Raw genomic sequence first — 17,344 nt, forward strand, 5'->3', positions numbered from 1 at the left:
TGGATTGCATTGGATTACATTAAATTCACACAAAGCAAATAAATAATACTTATCATTGAGAGGGAATGTTGGCAGGTTCTGCTTGTCATCTCACAGTGATTTACTGATAAAATCTGCTTCTGAAATCCTCCCTTCAGCACATTATATGTTTTCCAGGACACCTGGTTACACTACATAGGGAAGGGCAGTATCTCAGCAGTAGATCTCATGTTTTGAGGGGAGGGGGAATCAAAACAACCTTACCGGACAGCTGAAGTGGGAATCAAAGGCCACCATGGTGGGCAGATCCCAGGTGACTCCAGAAAGCAGCCCCTGCCATCTCCTCCTTGGGGGTGGGAGGAAACCAGCAGCAACCTCCTCTTCCCTGAGAGGCCACTGTAGAGGTGGCATTGGAGAGGGCTGCCAAGGAGGTGGCAGAGCTCATCTTCAAGGAGTGTACCACAACTATCACTGTCACTATGGCAGCAGCAGCTGGCAATACAATCCTTGGAGGCCAGATCTGCTGCCCCTCTGGATCCTGCTGGCTGAGGCGGTTGCTTCATCTTGCCTCATGGGTGGGCTGGCCCTGTCACTACAGGTCACAGTCAGTGTAATGGCCTAAACAGACCGATGGTCTAACCCAGTGTTAGCCAATTTCTTTGAGGACTGATTCTGCACTGGGACATTCCACAGCTGGAGTAAAGTCTGTTTCTGTCACAAGCACCAAAGGTGAAAGGACCAGAAGCAGATGGCCAAGGGCAGGTAGAAATCAGAGAGCAAGGTACAAAAAGATAGTCAAAGTTGGGCTGGTAATCAGGAGCAGAGCAAAGCAACTCTTAGCACACACAAAAATTGCTTGGACTAATAAACTAGCTTGTCCTTGAGGATTTTATAGGGTTTGGGATGTGCTGATGGGCTTGTAGAGTCAAATGACAGTATGAAAACAAAGGAAGGTCCTTTAAGGCTAAAAGTGCAGCCTTGATCTCTAAGACCTCGTCTGTCTGGCCTTCAGTAGGATACCTGAATGCTGGTGGTATGGAACATAAGCCTCCAGAGAGTTGCTGCTGGATACCTGCAGGTTCAAGACACAGCCTGGCATGTTATAGCTTCTGGTAATGCATGGCTTTTATACTGAACCATTAGTGAAGGGAGCTGTTGCATGGGTGTGTCCCAAGCCATGATTTTAGGGACAGCAGTCTGCCCAAACCTGTGATCCTGTGTGCTTGACTTAGAAACTATGAGAGGAAACCTGCCCGACCACTTCCTTTGTTATGGTAATGATATTGGTTGGCCAGTGAAACACCGCCATTTACATGAGCTTAGAGATTGTCATAGGGACAAATGGGTGGGCCTTTTCCCTCTTCACCTGACTGGATGTGACATCATCCTGGGAAAACAATAGGCCAGGGTGGTGGTGGGGGCTTTGTGTGAGAGTTTTGGCTTTGTGCTGCTCCCAAGAGCTATGGACTTCCCTGGAACACTAATGAGGAAGCAAGATCTGTTGGGGTATTAATGCTGTGAGCCCCTATACTCAGGTTGTATATCTGTGTAGATGTGTGTTGCGTCCCCAATTAATTCAAGCATATGGATCTAATTTTCACCACCATGACCGCTTTTGCTCTCTTTGAAATTTAAAATGAAAGTCCTCAAAAAGTCTGTGTTTTTGGTAACCTCTTGCAGATACTGTACAATTTGTACAAAGAATGGCTGGATCTAGACACATCAAAAAAGCGTTTCAGAAAAAACCGTGTTGTAAATTTCATAATAGGAAATCACGTTGGTGAAAGATGGGACTCCACAGTGTCATCTGGTGTCATAATAATAATAATAATAATAATAATAACAACAACAACAACAATAATAATAATAATAATAATTTATTATTTATACCCCGTCCATCTGGCTGGGTTTCCCCAGCCACTCTGGGTAGCTCCCAACAGAATATTAAAAACACAATAAAACATCAAACATTAAAAAATTCCCTAAACACGGCTGCCTTCAGATGTCTTCTGAAAGTCAGATAGTTGTTTATTTCCTTGACATCCATTGGGAGGGCATTCCACAGGGCAGGCACCACTACCAAGAAGGCCCTCAGCCTGGTTCCCTGTAACCTCACTTCTTGCAGTGAGGGAACCACCAGAAGGCCCTCATTGAATGATGGGGGTGGAGATGCTCCCTCAGGTATATATATATATCAGTGTTTCTAACGCATGTAAAGTGCTTTTTCTTTACTAATATTGCTGAATCCAATGTCAGCCAGGGAGAGAACTGAATTCATGCAAGTGACTACTTGCCAAATGATACTGGCAACTACATAGCCACTTAATAAGATGGTCATTTTGTAACTTCCTGGCAAATACTTCCCCAGGTTTCTAATTTACTGTGGAAGTGTAGTGGGATTTTCCTCACCATTTGGCTGGGTGATACAGACCACAAGCCTACAAAATGGTTTTGCTCACTTGATAAATTACTGTCCATCTATATATTCAGCTAGCTGTTGGAGCTTCTTGAGGATGAGCAATGGATGACCACTTAGAATGTTGCTTAGGCATTCCTCAGTTGCTATGACACCCCAGGTATCTGTGTACCAATTTAAAGAGAAATTGCCTTTTCACATTCTTCCTGCACAGACCAAAAACTTTCACATTAAAAATCCAAAGAGAATTAATTTCCTGGTGGGATTTAACATATCTCAGGCTGGGATGGAGACAACTCAGAACAAAGCATGAGGGTTTTGGGGCTGCACAGTTCCTCTCATTCTTATCTCGTCTTCCTGGGAGATTGGTTTCAACTACATTCTCTGTGAAGATACCTAAAGGGGAGAAACGTGAGATAAGAGAGCCACAGGGCATCTGCTCAGATCCACAAAAAAGAGATCCCTCTTTGCAGGATGTTTAACTGATAGAGTTGAGCCTGTGCCTAATGACTGGAGGAAAGCAACAGAAGTAGGAAGAGAAAAGAGAAAGACAGAAAATATAAACAAGGGATTTGAACCATCCTCATTTTCATAGGATGCAGTCAAACATCATCTTTATCACATCATCATAGCAAAACTGTGGTAAATGTAAGTAATCATGCCTATTTTAGGTGGACGTTGGATATCGAGAGTATGGCTACAAGTCCTTAATTGTTTGATTGGTTAGATTAAGTGATTGTTAAAACCTCTTGATCCACTAATCCAATATGGCGACCAGGCACAGTTCAAGGCCCTGCTTTTTAGTACTTAAAGACCTAAACAACTTGAGACCAAGGTATCTAAGGGATTGTCTTGCCAACTATATCACTGCCAAGCAGCTGTGCTCTTCAGATGGGGCACTACTGAGAGTAGCTTTTGATCCTGAGGTTCACTTAGCCTGTCCTAGAAACCAGACTTTTAGAATTGCAGATTCAGCTCTCAGTTACTATCTGAAATCAGACACCTGCCTAGCCTGATGGTGTTTAGGCACCTGATTATGTTTAGGCACCTACTGAAGACATTTTGGTTTAGGAAGGCTTTCCCGGAGGTGTAATTCAAGGCATTTGTGGAATTTCCGTTTATATTTGAGGAAATGGTTTTACTGCTTTCAGAGTTTGTATAGATGGCTTTATTGTTTTAGAGTATTCTTTATTTTATTTTCTTGTTCTTGGAGCTTGTGTTGCTGCATTTCGTTCCGTTTTTACTGTGAACACCAGTTCCAATGGCTTTATGTCATGGAGTGGTCTATAGAGTTGGTTAATGAAATAAATAAATGAATCTTTAAAAGAGCTCACCAGTAACCAGGCAAGTCTTTAAAAATGTTAGTATTATTTTTTAAGTCGATGTCATTTTTTAAAAAATACACACACACACCCCTGTGTCATTCTGCCAGTGCAGAACTTCCCTTTCCCCCAGCTGAAAGTGCCCCCAAAGGAAAGCCCTGAGCTGGCCTGGGATCTATTAGATCCTGAACCAGCCCCATTGCTGTCACATGACTGGCTGCATTCAGGCCAATTAGAGGCAGTTCTTACTTTAAAAAACACACAATTGATTTAAATAGAGTGCATTGGAACTACAGGTGGGTGCACCATCATCCAAAAAACAACAACAGAAAATGCATAATCAAAAGAGCATTTTTTAAAAACAATCTAGGGTTGCTACTTTCTGGCTTTCCTTTGATTTCTTCCGAATTAGTCCTACATGTCATATGTCTGGGTTTTCCCAGACATTTTGCCAGTTCAGTGAAAATCCACCCAGACCCCATTTTGCTGAGTGATTCCCAGATGTATGGCAGCCCTAAAAAATCATAAATTTGCTAATGTGTATGTACAGATACACATTTAGAAAGAAATACTATCATTTATATAGAAATAGCATGCTATCCAAGTGTTAACCAGACTTGGACCAGACAGCCTTTCAAATAGAAGACACCCCTCTTTAAAGTAGGACAAGTGGCTACATGAACCTGGTGGAGCCCTTTGAAGGGGAAAGTTGTAATAGATGAAAGAAGAGTAGTTTCTGCAGTAACCACAAACCGTTTGGAGAAAGTGTCAGTTAGAAAGTACAGAAAATTGATAAGTGGCTGATAACAACAGCAAAAAAACTGAAGGAACAGATAGGGAGATATTTGACTCTGTGGGCAATAAAGGAAATGAGACTAAACTAAAGATAAAACCTAATCTTGAATGTACCTAAAATGAAAAGATCACCATAGGGTCCGACCCCTTGACATGCCTGGAGGCTGCCCCCTACTGAACAAAAGGCAAAACAGCAAAAGAAGAATTGCTTGCTTTAGGGCTTTTGTCCTGAAAAATTGCATTCCTGAGGAAGGTACCATTAAAATCCAAATCGAATGGGAGCTCAGGGGTTATCCTGGGAAGCAGGAAAGACGCAATGAAATAGGAACCTGGGGGTTCACGAGGACCTTGCAGAATTTGACCACCCACCTGCTCTTCGTTGAAGAGGAAGAAAATGCAACATTGATTTTAAAAAAACCTGTAATTTAACATTAGGCCTGCTCCCAAAATAACCCAAGGCTGGGTTGGTGGAACCTAGGTTGACCCAGGGAAGGTTGGTCTGAGAAGTGGCCAAAGGGCAGATCAGAGGGCTGTGCACACTGCTTGCTAGTGCTCCCTGTCTGCTTCCTCTCTTTCATCTCAGTATTTCCCTTAAAGGTAAAGGTAAAGGGACCCCTGACTATTAGGTCCAGTTGTGACCGACTCTGGGGTTGCGGCGCTCATCTTGCTTTATTGGCCGAGGGAGCCGGCGTTTGTCCGCAGACAGCTTCCGGGTCATTTGGCCAGCATGAATAAGCCACTTCTGGTGAACCAGAGCAGCACACGGAAACACCATTTACCTTCCTGCTAGAGCGGTACCTATTTATCTACTTGCATTTTGACGTGATTTCGAATTGCTAGGTTGGCAGGAGCAGGGACCGAGCAACGGGAGCTCACCCCATCAAAGGGATTCGAACCGCCGACCTTCTGATCGGCAAGTCCTAGGCTCTGTGGTTTAACCCACAGCGCCACCTGTTTCCCTTAGAACTCAGCATTATTTGGCTCTGCCTGTCATTGGCTATGACTCCCCCTACTGTTGGTCTCCCAGCCTTCCCTCCTTCCAGTCTCAACGGACACCAGCTACCACTGAATAAAACCCTCTTTCTGGTTGCCATCCAGGTGATCGGCCTGAATGGCTGCCCAGGTTGATGTAAGTGTAGGCTTCCTTAGTGTACAGAGTGAGAAGTCTCTCTAATGTCAGTAGGGCTTCTCCTGAATATCACAAACCCATATCTAGGCCAATGGAATTAAAATATACCCCTGAATTCCACAATAGGGTTTTTTCCCCTCCCTGTTCAAATTATGTACAGAAACATCACAGTTGGATGTAGCATCTCATGTTTCCGGGAGGGTCACTCCCCCAATTAATTTGAAGGCACTAACAGGAGTTGTACTTGCATTAACTACAAACATAGGCATAACAACAGAAACCTCTTATCATCCCATGAATGCCCCTGAGGAAGTCAGCTGATCTCACCAAGCAGAGGAATAAATATGACAGGCATTGATTGCTGCAGAGGAAAGGAAACATGAAGTCCCTGTTGGCTTTGGGCTTGATTGCCACTGCTTTTGCTATCACTTGTCCTCGGCGTTTTGACAGGTATTTATCATTTATTTATTTATATCGTTCAATTTATAAACGGCTTGATTGCAAAAAGCAACAAAATGTTTACAAAAATGTAAAATAAAATAATGACATCATTTAAAAAAACTTTAAAACTATTTGAAACTTTCAAGAAATAAAATCAATCAGAATCTAAAACCAGATTAAAAGACATGTCAACATTCTACATGTCTGGATGAAAGCAGAAGTTCTTTCAATTAATCCTGACATGCTACTCACTCCTTGACTTTTTTGTCCTGCAGTGCAAAGGTGTTCCGTGTGAAGCCTCAGAATGAAAAGCAAGTGAGCTTCTTGAAATCCTTGGCAAGCAAAATACCGGTAAGAAATTTTTACAGCTTGGATTCCCTCCCCCCACAATCCACCACCCTTTGTGTTTAGTGCTGGATTGTTGAATATCCTGTAAGAATCAGCAAGGCTGTTGTTGTTGTTGTTAAGAAAAAGAAAATCAACCTTGGGCGGTATTCAAATCATGCATCTTTTCAGTTCAAGGATTTCCACTTGTGCAATGGGATTTTCTTCCCCCTCTGCTCTTCCTCCATGTGCCCCATGCACTCCCCAAATCTATTCCAGTTGCTGAAGAAGCAAAATCTGTGGCTTAGCTATGCACTGTATGGTACTTTCTGTTGTTGGTAGTAAAGCTCCTACCATCCATCTTCATTAGATGACTCCAGATTCTAGTATTATGAGAGAGGGAGAAGTTATTTTCCCTATACACTTCATTTTACCACACCCCTCCTTGTTCACCTTTTTGCAAGCCCCAAACCTTGTAGTCTTTCTTGATAGGAGAATTGCTCCAACTCCCTTGATCATTTTGGTTGCTCTTCTTTGCAACTTTTCCAGATTTTGTTGTGGTTTCTCTGGGGTTGCACCAGGGAGACATCTGCCTGGCTGTGTCTGTGAAGAAGACAAGAGAGGCCACCAAACACTCACAAGACATAGCATGAATTCCTCAAAAGGCCTGTGCATTAGGAATAGGGAAGCAATTCAGTTCAGTTTGCATTTTAACGTGAACAGAACAATATGCAGATCCGAAACCTGGGTATCCTTTGAAATTTGCAGGTCTCCCAGTTTTGCAATGCTGCTCACAAACAAAAACTGTGTACTAAATATACAGTGGTACCTCGGGTTACATACGCTTCAGGTTACATACGCTTCAGATTACATACGCTTCAGGTTACAGACTCCGCTAACCCAGAAATAATACCTCAGGTTAAGAACTTTGCTTCAGCCCTAGCACACAAGTTTTCAATACTAGTTTTTCATTCCAAGAAAACACAGGCTGGCATAGAAATCTATTTTGATGGGTCTTCCTTGTAAATGCAAAACAAATCTTTTAGCTGCAGCCTGTGCTTGTAAATGCAAAACGAATCTTTTAGCTGCAGCCCGCGCTTTTTCCAGACACTGTTCCTCTGTGGTTTTAATTCTCTGAGAGAAGATTGTCCTATTCTGTAGCATAGTCCTTTTGTTTGGGAACACAATGGTGCTTCTCTTCTGCAGCCAATAGAGAAACCATTAAACTCCAGCTTCAGGTGGAACCACTGTCCAAACCCTTTGGTAATGTGGCAATGGATGGACCCAGGAAGAGCAGGTATTCCTGCAACAGTAACAGTAATCCAAATTAGAAAATTTAAAGTTATTCTAGAATTTGGTTGCAAATAAAAGATTTCTGATCTTTCAAACAAGCTTAATATGGCCAGTTTTTAAGATGCTGGGGCATTTTATTTTGTAAAGCTAGAGATTTCTTCAAAAACGACATCCATGTTGACTTCCGTCTTGACTCCTTGACATTTCTTCCTGTGCAGATCGACTTTTGGTATCCAGACTCAGCATCGCATATAGTCAACCAGATGGAAGTGAATTTCCTTGTCCGTGCTGAACAGTCCAATACTACCAAGACTCTCCTGGAGCAGAACGGCCTACATTATGAGTGGGTGATGCTTAAATATTTGTCACATCTGGTTGCTAGCCATTTGGAAAACTATGTAGATTCTAGCAGGCTCTTCTTATGTTCTTAAGAGCCAATGGAGTATCTATGGCACAAATAATCAATAATAGTTTTATCCATGCAGAGATAATGGTGGGATTATCTGTGTACATATCCACACTGCACACTTAAACTGGTTTAATGTTCATTCTCAGGGGATCCTTGACACTCCAGGTACTGATGAATCTTCACCAAGTCACAATTCCCAGGGGTTATTTGTCAATTAAACTGACATTTAAGTTATATAAGTATGCAGTTGTCCTATTATGCCCTTGGAGTTCTCATTTATGAGTAGAATTTGACCTACAGGTGATGCAACACATTTTTCTTCTTCTTCCTTAATTAGTTAATGAATCATAGCCCCAAGAAAACAGATGTTCTTAGTTTTGTTCTGCTGTTAGAAAAGCTTCACTGCTGCTTGTTATCAGGTAAACCGGGCATGTCCAACTTTCAAGAGACTGAGATCAAAATTGTGGAGCTGAGATATACCATGTATATCTGAATCATATTGGACGAACCATGTACTTTAACAGACTTGGTCCAGCTAAAGTCAGTTGTGACTTAAATGACATTGAAACCAATGTAGAAAGTTTGTCACACATCATTCTCAATGGAATGGGAGTCACAGCCCCCTTTTGGCCGAAATGAGCCCCATCAATGTTATATTTGTTAGTATCTTCAGCTCACAGGCAGAGGTACCTGGCCTCCCCCGAGGCAATTGAGCGAGATACTGTGCTTACCGTCCGTCTGCGACCTCGGCAGGCTAGGTAAACAAACCCGGCGATTCTTCTCATTAGTCGTGAGAAGAACACACCCTCTGCTTCTCTCTCCCTCCCTGCATTCTCCCAGGGAGGAGAAATGAGACAGACAGGAGTCCTTTCTACGTGTTTTATTCCTGTCACTCAACAGTACATAGAAATGTGACTGTTCCCTTCAGACTCCATCAGAAGAGTCACAACTCCTCCCCTGTACTTCCAGCACAGGTCAGATGACACTCTGAGCTAACATCCGGTGCTCAGTACAGAGAATAGGCTCCACCTTTTCTCCAACAGTACATCTGCAAAACACAACATCCTGTTTTGCATTCCAGACATCTGGAGCTGGCTTTTGCCTTGGTGCTTTTTCCTGACAATATTAAAAGGTGTACAAGTCGTGCGATGTATAAAACTTACATACTGAATTGATCCTGTGCATGACAGTACATGATTTTGCTTGTGGTGTTTTGTATCATGCAGGATTTTATTTCAAAACCTGCAAGAAGAGATTGACAAGCAACTGGAAAGGAATTCTCCCAGCAGCTACAGTTACACAAAATATAATGAATGGCACAAGGTACAGGATACATTTGATGACCTTAAGGGGAAGTATTCTCAGTAGTCAGAAGTAGCACTGGTTTCACTCAGATAGGACTGGGGACACAGCTACATTAGTAAAGAAAAAAGAAAAAAGAAAAAAACAGCACTTTGATTGCATTATAAACATGCAACACCAGATGGTGCTGGAGAGCAAAAACAATTCTTTGCGATTTTACATAGCTTTTTTTTTGTTATAATGATTTAATTTCTGATTTATTTATAGCGGGGGGGGGGGGTTCTGTATGTAGCTGCACCCCTGGTCTTATTTTGTGTTGTACTTGGGTATTAGCATCATCATCATCCCATGTATATCCTGCCATTCATCAAGTAATCTCAAGGCAGGTTACATAAAAACAGCACTAAAAACCAAACTGTATATCAAATACAAAATATAAAACAACAACTAAAAATTAACAGTTGATGAACAAGTAACTCATAAAGGACTTGGGGTTCAGGCACCCCTGTGCTGGAAAGTATGAGACCACTGCTACTGTCCATCCATATTTTAGTCATCTGGTGTCGCAAACTTCAGTTCCAGTTAAAAAGGAATCATCTGTGCATCACTAGCATTTAATCTGCTGCTAGCGGAGCAATTTATATTTTATTTTATTCAGATTTCTGCTTGGACTGCCAGAATTGCAGAAAAGAAGCCAAAGTTGATTTCCCGCCTTCAGATTGGAAAAACTTTTGAAAATCGGCCCATGTACATCCTTCAGGTATGACGCTCATTCCACAGCAATATTCAAAGAATGGGAAATATACTCAAGAGCAGGGGTGGGGAATCTTCAGCCCTCCAAATGTTTCTGGACTACATCTCCTATCCACCCCAGCCAGCATGGTGAATAGTCAAGACTGATGGGACTTGTAGTCCAACAACATCTGGAGGGACAAAGGTTCCGGAACCTTCCTCCAGCATATCCTATTACTTTAATGAGAAAAACAAAAATACTTGTATCCAAATCCTATGCAAAACCCATCGTAGGTTTTACAGGGCTCAGCTGGGCTTATTTTTTGAGGAAGAGGAAGTGTTTGTATGATTGTATCCCTGGAAGCTATAAAGGTTTGCTACACAATTGCAGCATTGCTTAAAGGCGAATATACATTTCTGAAAGGTTCTTAGAAAGGAACTGACACATCTGTGTAGTTTTACACACACAGAGAGGGAGGGAGGGAGGGAGGGAAAGAGAAAGAGAGAGAGAGATGTACCAGCAGCTTACAAATTGTTCCTAACCACAGAAAATGTTTCAAAAGCAGGTTGGGAAACAAAAGGACAGCAAAAAGGCCATCTTCATGGACTGTGGAATTCATGCTAGAGAGTGGATTTCACCTGCATTTTGCCAGTGGTTTGTGAAAGAGGTTAGTTAACAATCAGTCCTATTTACCTGCAATGTCTTAGTGGCTGAACCTCAGAAAGTTTCCTTTACTATGCAACACCTCCCAACAGCGATAATCAATTCCAGCCTTACCAATGTCACAGCAGGAGACACAAGAGAGGGGGGGAATCAAAGGCTCCTTTCTGCCAGCAAACAAATTGTGAATGTGCTCCAGTTTGGTTTAACAAAACATGACACAGGCCACTTCCAGACTGTCACTATTTTGCAGGTGAGATTCAAGCACATATCAGCAGATTTAGGCTGTGCGATTAAAGTGGACTTGGCACGCTTGTGCAACAAGCCCCCAACCCCTGCAAAATCAGACTTTTTATAGTAAGCATAGTGGTGGGAAGACTGCATTGCAAAGTGTGGGACAACTATTGCCAAAAGTTATTGCTTTGCAAACCAAGTGGAATGAAGACCCAATAAATAGCAAATATTGCATAGTCTTTCCAGATCTTTGTGCAAACAAATCAGGATGAATGCTCAATAAACAGGTGATCTGGAAACGACCATAGATAGGAAGTTGACACTTTGCCTTTGGGATTGTTCTAGAAAAGTGATCTGTGATGATTAGGATGAAGATTAGCTTCTGCAGAGAATCTGTTGTCATGCAGTATGATGAGCTGCAGTGACAATCCTATGTGCACTTATCTGGGAGTTAGGCCCACTGTGGAGAGTGAGACTTACTCCTGAGTAAGTACACATAGAACTGCATTGTAATTTGCTTTTAATCCTTGAGTAAAAGTGACTTCTAAACCCTCGAATGTATCACCAGGCCATCAGGACTTACGGAAAGGACAAGGTTATGACAAATCTGCTGGACAACATGAATTTCTACATCCTTCCTGTACTCAACATAGATGGCTACATCTGGAGTTGGACTTCGGTACTGTACACATCTTCCTGCTTGCAAAAGCTACTTTTAGCAACTTAAATCTTCATCTGTGATTTTAAAGGGCAAAAACTCTGGACTGATGTGCAATGAAAATGGGATATTTGTGTGCTCTTGTGGGTTGGTACAGTGAAAATGGTTTGAGGAGGGCAAACAAGATATAATGAAGTCCATACCTGCTCATGAGCAACTGTCCTAATTCTGGCCTCATGTGCCCTAGACATTCAAAGCAATATCATACCACCTTGAACTGTCGTGATTTCCCCCCAAAGAATCAAGGGAACTGTAGTTTGTTGAGGGGGCTGAGAGTTGTCAGGAGACCCTGATTTCCCCCACTGAGTTGCAATTCCAATAGGGCTCTGGTAAGAAACAGGACTGTTATACCACCTGGTGGGGGCGCTAATAACTCCCAGCACCCAAACTATAGTTCTCGTAATTCTGTATAGTGCAGATGGGCCCCCTAAGGTAAGGTTACCAGATGTCCCCATTTCCCGGGGACAGTCCCCAGATTTACAGACCAGTCCCCATGCAAAGGGACGTGGGTGGCACTGTGGGTTAAACCACAGAGCCTAGGACTTGCCGATCAGAAGGTCGGCGGTTCAAATCCCTGTGATGGGGTGAGTTCCCGTTGCTCGGTCCCTGCTCCTGCCAACCTAGCAGTTCAAAAGCACGTCAAAGTGCAAGTAGATAAATAGGTACCGCTCCGGCGGGAAGGTAAACAGGATTTCGGTGTGCTGCTCTGGTTCACCAGAAGCGGCTTATTCATGCTGCCCACATGACCTGGAAGCTGTACGCTGGCTCCCTCGGCCAATAAAGCGAGATGAGCACCGCAACCCCAGAGTTGGTCCCTTTACCTTTACCCCATACAAAATCCATTGAAGTTGAAAAGTGTCCCCGGATTCATTGAAAAAAATCTGTTAACCTTACCTAAGGGTATGAAGATCTGTTGCTCCTTTTCAAGGTCAGTTTACTGCTCATGAGCTCCAGGTGGCTACCAGTTAGCAGATTTTGAGCAAATCAGGAAGCCAAACAGACATTAATGAAGAAGCAACCATAACATAGAAGTACTAAGGGTTAAACAAGGAAGTGGCCTACCTCCGTCCTCCACTCTGCTTCAGATATTATGAATTCCATACAGAGATCAGCCAAACCTGGGTCTGTTTCTCTGCATGTACCTCAGTTGACTCCATTTACCATGTACCAACCAGACTCTGATAGGTTCTCCTTCCTAGCATATGCATCTCATTTGCTTGATCATGTGTGATCGTCGCATGAAATGAGGCACACCTCGCCTTCATGCTGTGGCTTACCTACACTAAAATGCCTTCTTTGTAGGAATTTCATAACAATTGGAGTAGCACGTGCTCACATGAGGAGCCTGAGAGACAGAATTTACAGTGAGAGGATCATAATGTCAAACACAAATTCATTTAGTGCGTTATATTTGATTGCACTGTCTTCCTAGTTTAAATATGAAAGTCTTCGTTTTAACTATGGGGGCTTTGTGCTCAAAATCAATTTAATCTGTTGATCATTTGTTAAGGGTTTGAGGGGGTCCATATATGGGTCTGAAGTCCCTCAATTGTTTTGTCGACTAGGATCGCTGTTGGAGAAAGAATCGCTCTAATGTAACCAGCAATAAATGTATTGGTGTTGACCTCAACAGAAACTTTGACGCTGCATGGGGCAGTAAGTATTCTTTCTTTTTTAAAACACACACACACTTGCAACCAAACCTTTGAATTTTTTTGAATATAACTCTGAAGCCATTACTTCCTCCCCTCTCAATTTAATATTTTGGTTTCCAAGACATCTTGGCATTGGCAAAAAAAAAAAAAAGGTATTTTGTACAGCAAATATAAATTAACATGACATCCTTCTTAGCTTTGTTAAATTAGTTTTGTTAAATCAAATAAACATGCCACATCAACTCTTCATCCATTTTGGACTGGAGGAAAATTTTCAATTCAAACTTTTTCAGGAAAGCCTATATTGACCTTCTGTAGCTAATTAAAAGCAAGTGTTCTCTTCACCAACAGCTGTGGATGCTTCCAAAGATCCTTGTACTGAAAATTTTTGTGGACCGTCAGCAGAGTCGGAACCGGAAACGAAAGCAGTTGCAGCATTCATCCGCAGCCATCTTTCTTCAATCAAAGCCTATCTGTCAATTCATTCCTACTCTCAGATGATATTGTTCCCTTATGGCTATACTTTGAACAAGGCACCCAACCACAACGAACTGGTAATATCTTCTCTAACCTGGCACTTTCCAGAAGTTTTGGACAGCCTTAGGATGACTGAGTTGATGGGAATTATAGTTCAAAAATATCTAAAAGGCACCAGCCTGGGGGTGAGGGTATCCATATTAGAGCAATACCTGCATTAGGCCAACCAAAGATGTCACAAAATAATGTTCAAGCTTCTGAGTTCTCCGCAACTATTTATTTAGATTGTAACTGAAGCAAGTTGGAGGTGGGAGGAAGGAGGAAACTTTTGAAAATGGTTCAGTTAGGAACACCCTCCCACCAGATGTCAAAGAGAACAACAACTACCAAACTTTTAGAAGGCAGCCCTGTTTAGGGAAGCTTTTAATGTTTGATGCATTACTGTATTTTAATATTTGGTTGGAAGCCGCCCAGAGGGGGGGGAGAGCACACAATGGTTGACCCTCCAAGGTTCCATCTTGAGACTATGGCAATGTTAAGATTACCATTAACTCTGGGTCTAGTGTGCTCCCACAGCTGGTGTTTGAAGCTCTGTGCACATGACATTAGACCCACAATTCATATATATTCTGTAGTTTCTTGAGAAATACTGCTGTCTGATGTGCATTCCATCAAACCGGCTTCCATCAGATTTGAAGACATAAACCACATTCACTTTGCAGTTATATGGGTTCATGTGGGACAAATAAGAAAGCATCAGCAATTTCTGCCCCCATTTCCATTTTTGTCAGAATATTCCACCACCACAAATGGCTTGTTTTGTTTTGTTTTGTTTAAAACCAGAATGAACTCGCAAAGAAAGCTTCCCAAGCTATAGCCAGCCTGTATGGTAAAAAATACAAGTATGGGACATCAGCGCTGACAATCTGTAAGTATTTGAAAGACTTCATCTCTCTGTAAACATAACACATTTGGAATCATTGTGTTTAGGACTGCAAGGGCTTCCTTCACTACACATGTGAAAGAAAAATAGAAACTGCGACATGCAGATGTAGTGTTGGAAAAAGTGCCACCTACAGAATTTCTTCCTGTCATGTGCCATAGGAGCCCCACCACCACACAAGGTTGTGTTCTCCTAACAACATCAGTGTAGAAAAGGCTTCCACCTATCAATTCAGTTCTGGGCTCCTCTGTTCCTAATAAGAGCCTGGCTAAACCAGCCGGGGGATGATTCTGTTATACTGAAATTTTGCTCCTCTGAAATATACTCGGAGTTGAGTGTGAATTTCATGCTCTTTATTCAGCTCATAGTAGCAATGAATGAATCTTTCCCCAAAACATCTAGCTATATATACATTATTTACACAATGGGCCCCGCTTGATTGGCTAATTCCGGGCTGCTCCTGTAGGCCAATTAGGCTGCGGATTCACCTCCTCCAGAAGCCTGATTAGCTGCTCCTGCAGGCCAATCAGGTTGCTGATTCACTTCATCCAGGAGCCTGATTGGCTGCTCCTGCAAGCCAATCAGATCGCTGATTCACTTCCACCTGGAGCTGGATTGGGTGCCTCCTGCGGACCAATCAGACTGCTGCATTCTGGATCCTATCGTTCTAGGATCAGTACATAACACCCTCAGTACATAACACCCTCACAAATAAATAAGTTGCCCTGATCCTGGGCAGCCAAGGAGGGGAGTCCTAGAGACCCTTTTAGACTGTGTGGGGAAAGGATAAGTATAAATGGAGTATTCTAAGCTCTATTCCTGACTGACATGTTGGGTTATGAAGTAGAGGTGGAATAGAAAATCAATTCCATTTGCATTTTAATGTGAAACTACCGAATGCACTATCCTTCATAATTTGCACTTTTCCAGATTTTGCAAGACAGTTCTTCAACCAAGTAATGTTTACCCAAAAAAGAGGTGTCTATTAAGGCAAAGTGTGCATAAAATTGCAATACTTGTGAAAATAGCATACAAAAATGTGCAATATAAAGGCTTTATGTGTTGCAGTCATCAAGTGTTGAGAATGCATGTGTGAATGGACCTTTGGTCAAGGCTTAATTTGATTCTGCGCTCACCAGAGGTCATCTTCTAAACCTATTTTGAATGCCATTGAGAAGTCCTAAGAAACAAGACGAAATAATAAACAAGCAACAATAACATTTCCCTCTATTTTTTTCTTGCTGTGTTCTCTGTAGCAGGCTAGCGGCAATTAACTTTGTTGTCCTGTTTTGCAGATCCTTCCTCTGGTTGTTCCGATGACTGGGCTTACAATCAGGGTATCAAATATTCCTTCACCTTTGAGCTCCGTGATAGGGGCAAATATGGGTTCTTCCTTCCTGAATCTGAGATCAAGCCAACGTGCCAAGAGATTATGCTGGCAGTCAAGTTGATGGCCAGTCATATCCTCAGCCGGACAATGTAATGAGGACTACTGCTTTATGGTGTATTGCAGAGCTTTGGAAAGTAATAAATCAGCACGTTTACAGACAAAGGATTCAGGGTGTCATTATTAGCCTTGGATAGGAGATCAGGGATCCCTGGGCTGGGAACAGCAAAATATCTAACTAAGCCTCTTCCAGGTTCAAGCATAGCAGCAGCTTCTTAGAAATCCACTAGTAAATCCTGCAGTCAGCCTTCCTCTCTTACAAACTTAGGGAACAATTGGGCTGGCAAAGGAGGGCAGTGGAAATGTCTTCATGTGTATCATGTTTCTGAGACCGTGAAAATGTGTAGTGTCATCTACCTTCAGAGTCACATCAGAAAGTGTTAAGTTGTGGGTGAACATATCAGACAACACAGCGATTTTTCAAACAGCTCTTGTTTATTCACAGGCCAGAACAGAACTGAGCTGAAGGGCTCAGTCAGCGTGCTTATGTAGAGCTCCACTAGAACGCAACAGTAACCATTTTCTGTAACTATCCAATCACTGAACGTCACTTTAAATCCCTTATTTGCATATGTGGACCCGAGTGAAAATTATCTACCATATCCCCCTGCTGGCCCAGGGTGAGAACTTCAGTACATAACAGAAAGATTCAAGTATTCCTCTATAAATACAAATGTTTGCTTGCAGAAGAGCCATCACTTGATGGTAAAGCAATTGTTTTGCATGCAGAAGGTCCCTGGTTCATTCCCTGGTATCTCCAGGCAGGAAAGACCCCCTGCCTGAAATCCTGGACAGCTGCTGCCAGCCAGTGAAAGCAATACTGAGCTACTTGAACCAATGTTCCTACTTACTGGCTTTCATCAAAATACAGTATGTATATATTACTCTTCATCAAAAATGGATTCCATGGCAGTCTGCAATAGATAGATAGATAGATAGATAGATAGATAGATAGATAGATAGATAGATAGATACTGTAGATAGATAGATAGATAGATAGATAGATAGATAGATAGATAGATAGATAGATATAAATGCAACTCCGCCATAAACATGGAGTTCTAACC

General features: G+C 42.3%; 2 protein-coding genes across 4 annotated transcripts in view; one reads left to right on the forward strand and one right to left on the reverse strand.

The window, feature by feature from the left end:
* The window catches only part of CP (ceruloplasmin), a 174,932-nt gene that overhangs the window by 5,196 nt on the left and 152,392 nt on the right, over positions 1 to 17,344 (reverse strand). The gene's annotated exons all lie outside the window — the stretch shown is intronic.
* LOC310707343 (mast cell carboxypeptidase A-like) lies at positions 609 to 16,382 on the forward strand. Of its 3 annotated transcripts, none has more exons than XM_083504421.1 (12): positions 609 to 741; positions 5,907 to 6,091; positions 6,358 to 6,433; positions 7,918 to 8,042; positions 9,335 to 9,431; positions 10,069 to 10,170; positions 10,709 to 10,810; positions 11,606 to 11,716; positions 13,321 to 13,411; positions 13,762 to 13,964; positions 14,731 to 14,815; positions 16,126 to 16,382. In XM_083504421.1, exons 2-12 carry the CDS (start codon positions 6,021 to 6,023, stop codon positions 16,311 to 16,313), a joined length of 1,251 nt encoding a protein of 416 aa, XP_083360547.1. In that variant the 5' UTR covers positions 609 to 741; positions 5,907 to 6,020; the 3' UTR covers positions 16,314 to 16,382. The 3 variants fall into 3 exon arrangements, with proteins under 3 accessions (XP_083360547.1, XP_083360545.1, XP_083360546.1); XM_083504419.1 differs by lacking the exon at positions 609 to 741 and adding an exon at positions 1,355 to 1,514; XM_083504420.1 differs by lacking the exon at positions 609 to 741 and adding an exon at positions 2,559 to 3,043.

The sequence above is a fragment of the Podarcis liolepis genome, assembly GCF_965112155.1.
Source record: "Podarcis liolepis genome assembly, chromosome: 5".
NCBI lineage: Eukaryota > Metazoa > Chordata > Lepidosauria > Squamata > Lacertidae > Podarcis > Podarcis liolepis.